The 8,722-nt window shown below is 42.8% G+C and overlaps 1 protein-coding gene across 2 annotated transcripts; it reads left to right on the forward strand.

Moving 5' to 3' along the window:
- The first annotated feature begins 910 nt into the window (after positions 1 to 910).
- Positions 911 to 3,199, forward strand: LOC123138314 (uncharacterized). Of its 2 annotated transcripts, none has more exons than XM_044558270.1 (6): positions 911 to 1,364; positions 1,619 to 1,787; positions 1,885 to 2,347; positions 2,430 to 2,613; positions 2,697 to 2,763; positions 2,852 to 3,199. In XM_044558270.1, exons 2-5 carry the CDS (start codon positions 1,622 to 1,624, stop codon positions 2,733 to 2,735), a joined length of 852 nt encoding a protein of 283 aa, XP_044414205.1. In that variant the 5' UTR covers positions 911 to 1,364; positions 1,619 to 1,621; the 3' UTR covers positions 2,736 to 2,763; positions 2,852 to 3,199. The 2 variants fall into 2 exon arrangements, with proteins under 2 accessions (XP_044414205.1, XP_044414204.1); XM_044558269.1 differs by having other exon boundaries at positions 2,855 to 3,199.
- Positions 3,200 to 8,722: the final 5,523 nt, after the last annotated feature.

Genomic DNA, 8,722 nt, shown 5'->3' on the forward strand with positions numbered 1-8,722 from the left:
TAATGTTAGAAACTTGGAAAAATATGTTTGTAAATTCAAGAATTGTTCATGACATGCAAATGTTCGAGAAGTTTAACATATCATAAAATGGTCATGAATTCAAAAAATAAAATTGAAAATTGTTCGAGAAGTCATGAAATGCTTGCAAATTATAGTAACTGTTCAGATTTTGAAATACCAAAATCACGATTTTAAAACTATTTGTGTATTAAAAATGTTCATGAATAAGAAGAAAATTGCACTAATTCTAAGAATGTTCATGATTTTTTTCAAAATTGTCCAGAAAAACGTTTGCGAATTTAAAAATTGTCCCCAAATAAAAAAAGACCTCATGGACTCAAAAAATATTCATGAATTCAAAAAAAAAATGTTTATGCATTTCAAAAAATGCTCGTAAAAATGATCATGAATTAAAAATATTCTTGCAAATTGTAGCAAATGTTCGTTGATTGAAAAATTGTTAATGATTTCTAGGAAATATTTGCGATTTTTTTTAAAATTTCACAATTATAAAAAATGTTTACGAGTTTGGAAAGAATATTTAAAAATCTGAAAAATTTCCATGATTTAGAAAACAATTCATGTATTCATTAAAATTAAGATTTAATTTTTTGTTTAGAAACTTGCGAGATATTCGTAGAATTAAGTAAAAAAAGTAAGTACATAAAATAAGAATAAAAACGAAAAGAAAAGGAAATTAATAAGGGAAAAAAGTAATAGAATGAAAAAAAATCAGAAGAAATGACGTGTAGACCTTTACAGGCGTGCTAGGTCTAATTTTTTATGTTTTGATACAAGCGCGTTAGGTATTTTTATTTTTGAGACAATTGCGTTAGGTCTAAACGGCTGTCCCTATCATTCTGGGCCATTAGGCCCAACGATATTCTATATAGACAAGCCGCCGGGCGGCACTCCCCACCTCCAAAACCCTACCACCGAAGAGCTCCACCAAACCCGCGCCGCCACCTAAACCCTAGCATTTCTCCTTGCCATGATCCGTTTAGAGAAGTGTAGTCGCCTACACCGTCCACCACCACACTAGTCCGCACTTCCTACGGCACGACCATCTCCACACTCCAGATCCCACTATCAACGACGACTGCATCATCCGGTGTTGACGACTCCTTTCTCCGCACGCCAGGACCGCCATCGACGATCTGCGGGTGCTTCAGGCCGGCGACGGCGACTGAGTTCTCCACAGGGCCGGCCTCGACGGCGACTGTGTTCTCCACAGGGCCGGCCTCGACGGCGACTGAGTTCTCCACAGGGCCGGCCTCGACGGCGACTTCTTCCTTGCCCCCCGTCTGTCCAGATCCGACCTCCTTGGCTATTTCCGGCTGACTTTAGCCATCCAGCTCTGACAGGTAAATGGCCGCCGCTCTTCTCCTATGCTGTTTGGTATGCCTTCAGAACAATTTCTCATGGACTACTAAAAAAAACCCTGTCCTAGCGTTACTCATTTGCTCACGCTTCATATGCTTGTCCATCCATGCGGCGATTGAATGTGAAAAGTGAAATATGATTATGTTGTTAAGGCATACATCTTGAATTTTTGTACTACAGTACTATCTATTTGTATCGTAACGTCCCAATTCTTATCAAAAGCCACTTGTTTTAGATAATGGCACGTAAAAGAGCCATCTTTAGAAACTTCCCCAAGTGGTGGCTTTTCAAATTAAGGAAGCGGAAAGCACGTAGGCTTGCTCCACTGCCTCCCCCATCACCTCCACCACTGCCTCCCCCACCATCTCCTCCGCCACCCCAATCACCTACACCACCTCCCCCAGGTATGTTTTGTGTTGGTTTGCATTAATTTTGAAAATTCACATCGGTCACAAGGGGTTTTGGTCTATTAGTTTGATAAACTGGGCTTCTTCCATGCAGCTATTCCTGAGCCTTATTTTAGCCCTGTTACCCACAATCAAGAGCGCCGTGATCAAATTGCCAATGCTCTAGTTATGCTTGCTATTGGTGATCCTGAAGCTGAAGATGAGAGTTATGATACATTCATTCCTGTCATCAATCTTAGGGCGCATCAAGGATCGTATTGCCTTCTTTTTGAGAGTGCTCTAATGAAACAGCGTGAAGACGAATCTCCATTTGGTCATCATGTCCTAAACTTTCCTCTTCCTGATGACAGTGATGTTTTACCTGTGCCCACAGATGCTATGCAAACAAAGACCTTTGAGAATACAGAAGGGGAAATAAGTTTGACTGTGCTATCTTGTAAAACAGAATTCCATCACTGTGATTCCATTGAATTTGGAGGAGAGGTTGTAGTGGGTCAGAAGTTGTTCTTATATGACCTCAGATATGGCACTCCTTCACTCGTCGATGGCCATGTGACGTATGCTCTAGACTCGTTTATTTTATTTGTCACTAATATATTAGTCTTTAGTTTGAAACTAACAAATATTTGGCCTACCCAGCTGTGTAGGTTCAGATTCTTTTGTGCTGGATGCTAACTCATGTGATGGTTTTGTGAATGGAGCTCTTGTATTTGATGATGAAAATAGACTCGTTGGAGTGGTGTATCATCAAGTCGGCTCTCCAGTAGCTGTCAATATTGATCGTTTAGAGGAACTCTTGTTACAAATCTTTCCTGGGAATCAGGTTGGGCCTTGGTTGTTTTTAGATTATATAAATTTGTGACAATTGTGAAAGTGCAGTGTTACATTTACATTTTATTTGTGCAGAATATGGATGACTTTTACCAGAGTTTAGAGCAAATGTGAGTGGCCCCAGCTCCACCTCAGGGCTAAGGTTGGTAGAGAGTTGGAAATTTGAATATGTTGAATCAATGCCATATTTGTTTCACGCTAATGTTCTGCTCACTTGTCTTATTTGGAAGCAGGCGGTGCTTAAATTGGCGCCTTGGCTGTGCTTTGCTGCTCTGCTTCGGCTGTGTTTTTGCCAATCAATGTTGTACTTGCGTGTCTGCTCAACAACTTCTGGCAGCTACTTGTGTTAGCCTATGACTATCCCAAGCTACTTGTGTTAGCCTATGACTATCCCCAGCTACTTGTGTTAGCCTATGACTATCCCCAGCTACTTGTGTTGACTCTATTAGCCTATGGCTACCCCTTTTTATTTTGAAGTTGTTGCAGTAACCCTGCTATGTTGGCTGTTAAGAGCGACTTGCCGATTGTTATGCTGTAGACAAAACAGAGTTTTGGTGATGCTGACAAAGGGGTGGTAAGACAAGTGATGCAAAAATGGTTTCTATTGGCAGAATTACTCGACAGTGGCTGCTACAGTATTAAACAAGCACCCTTTAGCTCCACTGCCACGGTCGAGTACTTGTGTGGTGATGTGTGCAGCCAATAGAAACCATGAATAATTACTCAACATTGCAGATTTTGTGCAAGAAATATTTCCAACAACGCCTGAAATGAAACGTCCCATGTTCCGGCAGAAAACAGGACAGTGCGTTTCAACTCTTTTGATGAAAACAGAACCACTGTAGCAGGGCTGGAGGTCTTGACTCTTTTGAGGAAAACAGAGCCACTCTAGCAGAGCTGGCATAAACTAGATATGTTTCATTAGTATATACTGTATTTCATTGAGAGATAATTGCATGTTTAGTCCTAGTTGCAGGCGATGTCCAACATGGTCCTCGTAATGAGAAACTGCTCCAATACAGTACTTGTACATGCGAATGCGTTTTATAGTTCATACGATCCCGGAGGTTGCAGCAGCCAGTATTATTTTTACTAAATGACCCTTAAAGGGTCTTATTTCATGCACTGACCCACTATTTCGTTCCCTAACCCCCCTCCCCCACCCCATCCGCGCTGGACCGACAGATGCATCAGTCGTAGCTATACCTGGCCATACCTCGGGCCGGGCTGGCGCAAAAAATCTAGGCTCGGGCCTGACCTGGCCCGGCCATTGGGCCTGTTTTCTGGGCCCGAACCCGGCCCGAACACGTAAAAGCTTGTCGGGCTTCGGGCTGGCCCAGCCCAACATTTAGGAAAATGTAAAAACCACGGGCCTGGCCCGGCCTTCGGGCTCAAAATCTAGACCCGAGCACGGCCCGGGGGCAGTGTCGGGCCAGGCCGGCCGGGCCGGGCTTTCCATGGCCAGGTATAGTCGTAGCGCTGCCTGTGCCTTTGACTGAGCCGTCGACTGGCCGCCAACATGGCAACCACCACACGCGCCAAATCAGAAGGCGATGCAACATACAACAAGCGTGATCGTTTAGCGTTTAACCTCAATTCTAAAAAGCATATTATTACGACATGTTGAGTTGAACTGTAGGGGCGGGTTTCGCTTAGGCGTGTATAATACCATACGAGTACGCCTGATCGCAAGGCGTGATCACAAGGCATACCGCCTTCTCATTTGTTGCTACCGGCTGCTAGGCTAAATTAAAATATACACCGCTGCGTTGATTCGGTCTTTGGACGCGGCAGGGATCATGATGACTCTGGCATTAAAACCCGCTGATGTTCTTTATGACTAATGCGAGTCCATGGATTATACGCACTCCTATCATTTCGTAATTTGCTAGCCTCCTCGATTCCGTGCATCGCCCTTTTTCATCTCGAGAGTTAGTGCAAACTTAGCAGGTACATCCAAACACCATCATATGATACACTCTATCACACATAAGCCTCCTTATACCTTTGTCAAAATAGTCACCATACCTACCTATTATGACATTTCCATAACCATTCCGAGATATATTGCCATGCAATTTCCACCTTTTCGACATACATATTCATTGTCATATTGCTTTGCATGATGATATAACTGACATAGTATTTGTGGCTTAGTCATCATTCATCATTTTTATACATGTTATGCTAGATCATTGCACATCCTGATACACTGCCATAGCATTCATATAGTCATATTGTTGTAGTCATCGACTTGTAAGTAAATAAAGTGTGATAATCATTATTATTAGAGCATTGTCCTAGTGAGGAAACGATGATGAAGACCATGATTCCCCCACAAGTCGAGATGAGGAACCGGATGAAAAAAAAGAAAAATGAAAAAAAACTAAATGAGAGAAAAGAGAGATGGGGCAATGTTACTATCCTTTTACACACTTGTGCTTCAAAGTAACACCATGTTCTTCATATAGAGTCTCCTGAGTTGTCACTTTAATATACTAGTGGGAATTTAATGTTACCGAACTTGGCTTGTATATTCCGATGATGGACTTCCTCAAATGCCCGAGGTCTTCATGAGTAAGCAAGTTGGATGCACACCGACTTAGTTTCAGTTGAGCTTTCATACACTTATAGCTCTTAGTGCATCCGTTGCATGACAATCCCTACTCCTTGTATTGATATCGATTGATGGGCATCTCCATAGCCCATTGATCCATCGAGCCGATGCGAGACTTTCTTCCTTTTTGACTTTTCCTTATAAATCCCTACTACCGCATTCTATTCCACCTAGTGCTATGTCCATGGCTCGCGCTCATTTATTGAGTGGAGTTCAAAATGCTAAAGCACGTTAGAAGTACAATCCGATTGCTTGGTTTAACATCGAGATGCTCATGATTTATATTTATGTGGTGAAGGCGCAGTCATGCCATGTCAACATGATAAAAATGAGGGAAGATAACTTCATTAAGCATTGTATATTTTTAAAAAGTAATAATTATGTGTAACATCCCAATTTTCCCAATTTGGATGTTAATAGTCATTCATATGCATCCCATATTTTTATTTGCATCATATGCTTGTTCAAAATATTCAAATCATTATGTAACAAAAGGCAATTTATTGGAGGGGAGATAACATGACTTCTCCCTGTTGTTAAAAATGTTCATTATGTGCAGAATATTATTTTCAATTCATCTGATATGTTATGGTATTTTTTCATAATCTCCAGAATACTTTATTTTAGTGTTTTGTTGCTGTTTATGTGGTCTATTGCATAAAAACTATTTCCAAAATTGCATTAGATGAGGAACTAGTGTTCCTGTAGTTTATATTAGTACAGTAATTTTTACTGTGTGTCTAGGTATTATCTCCTAGATTTTATTCTGGTGTTTTTATTCATTTTAGTTATCTGTTCTGTAGTTTTCGTTAAAAAAAAGAAGCAGCAACATTCAGCCGGCCAACCAGCTAGCCAGCGGCCCAGCCAGCTAGCCAGCCGCCGCGGCCCAGCTCCGCACCCCGCGCGGCCCACCTTCCCGTGAAGCGGTACACGGCAGCCAGCAGCGCCGCGCCCAACCCACGCCCGAAACCCGATGTCGCCTCCAGCCACTGAACGTGGACCCCGCACCCACTTCTTCCACCTCCGACCGGACTGGAGCGCACTGCGCGCACGCCGAGGCTGAGCCGGATCGACCCGACGCCCTAGTCGACCTCGTGCCCCTCAGGGACATCGTGCGTGAACCAAATGTTGGGGAACATAGTAATTTTAAAAATTTTCCTACGCACACGCAAGATCATGGTGATGCATAGCAACGAGAGGGGAGAGTGTAGTCCACGTACCCTCGTAGACCGTAAGCGGAAGCATTATGACAACGCGGTTGATGTAGTCGTACGTCTTCACGATCGATCGATCCAAGTATCGAACGCACGACACCTCCGCGATCTGCACACGTTCAGCTTGGTGACGTCCCACGAACTCACGATCCAGTAGAGCCTCGAGGGAGAGTTTCGTAAGCACGGTGGCGTGATGACGGTGTTGATGAAGCTACTGACGCAGGGCTTCACCTAAGCACCGCTACGATATGACTGAGGTGGATTATGATGGAGGGGGGCACCGCACACGGCTAAAGATCAATGATCAACTTGTGTGTCCATGGGGTGCCCCTCCCCGTATATAAAGGAGTGGAGGAGGGGAGGGGCCGACCCTCTCTATGGCGCACCCTGGGGAGTCCTACTCCCACCGGGAGTAGGATTCCCCCTTCCAAGTAGTAGGAGTAGGAGAGAAGGAAAGGGAAGAGAGAAGAGAAGGAAGGAGGGGGCGCCACCCCTCCCCCTAGTTCAATTCGGACTAGGCCTTGGGGGGGCGCGTGGCATGCCTCTCTCTCTCTTAAAGCCCAATAAGGCCCATATACTCCCTGGAATTCTCGTAACTCTCCGGTACTCCGATAAATACCCGAATCACTCAGAACCTTTCCGATGTCTGAATATAGTCGTCCAATATATCGATCTTTACGTCCTGACCATTTCGAGACTCCTCGTCATGTCCCCTATCTCATCCGGGACTCTGAACTACCTTCGGTACATCAAAACACAAAAACTCATATTACCAATTGTCACTGAACATTAAGTGTGCGGACCCTACAAGTTCAAGAACTATATAGATATGACCGAGACACGTCTCCGGTCAATAACCAACAGCGAAACCTGGATGCTCATATTAGCTCCTACATATTCTACGAAGATCTTTATCATACAAACCGCATAACAACATACGTTGTTCCCTTTGTCATCATTATGTTACTTGCCCGAGATTTGATTGTCGGTATCACCAAACCTAGTTCAATCTTGTTATCGACAAGTCTCTTTACTCGTTCCGTAATGCATCATCCCATAACTAAATCATTAATCATATTGCTTGCAAGGCTTATAGTGATGTGCATTACCGAGAGGGCCCAGAGATACCTCGCCGACAATCGGAGTGACAAATCCTAATCTCGATCTATGACAACTCAACGAGTACCATCGGAGACACCTGTAGAGCACCTTTATAATCACCCAGTTACGTTGTGACGTTTGGTAGCACACAAAGTATTCCTCTGGTATTCGGGAGTTGCACAATCTCATAGTCATAGGAACATGTATAAGTCATGAAGAAAGCAATAGCAACATACTAAATGATCAAGTGCTAAGCTAACGGAATGGGTCAAGTCAATCACATCATTCTCTAATGATGTGATCCCGTTAATCAAATGACAACTCATGTCTATGGCTAGGAAACTTAACCATCTTTGATTCAACGAGCTAGTCAAGTAGAGGCATACTAGTGACATTATGTTTGTCTATGTATTCACAAATGTACTAAGTTTCCGGTTAATACAATTCTAGCAAGAATAATAAACATTTATCATGATATAAGGAAATGTAAATAACAACTTTATTATTGCCTCTAGGGCATATTTCCTTCAGTCTCCCACTTGCAATAGAGTCAATAATCTAGTTCACATCACCATGTGATTTAACACCAATATTCACATCTGTATGTGATTAACACCCATAGTACACATTGTCATGTGACCAACACCCGAAGGGTTTACTAGATTCAATAATCTAGTTCACATCGCTATGTGATTAACACCCAAAGAGTACTAAGGTATGATCATGTTTTGCTCATGAGAGAAGTTTAGTCAACGGGTCTGTCACATTCAGAGCCGTATGTATTTTGCAAATATTCTATGTCTACAATGCTCCGCACGGAGCTACTCTAGCTAATTGCTCCCACTTTCAATATGTATCCAAATTGAGACTTAGAGTCATCTGGATCGGTGTAAAAGCTTGCACCGATGTAATTCTTTACGACGAACTCTTTTATCACCTCATAATCAAGAAACATTTCCTTAGTCCTTACTAAGGATATTCTTGACCGCTGTCCAGTGGTCTACTCCTAGATCAAAATTGTACTCCCTTGCCAAACTCAGAGCAAGGTATACAATAGGTCTGGTACACAGCATAGCATACTTTATGGAACCTATGACTGATGCATAGGGAATGACTTTTCATTCTCTTTCTATTTTCTGCCATGGTCGGATTTTGAGTCTTACTCAACT

The sequence above is a fragment of the Triticum aestivum genome, chromosome 6B (genome assembly GCF_018294505.1).
Source record: "Triticum aestivum cultivar Chinese Spring chromosome 6B, IWGSC CS RefSeq v2.1, whole genome shotgun sequence".
NCBI classification, from domain to species: Eukaryota; Viridiplantae; Streptophyta; class Magnoliopsida; order Poales; family Poaceae; genus Triticum; species Triticum aestivum.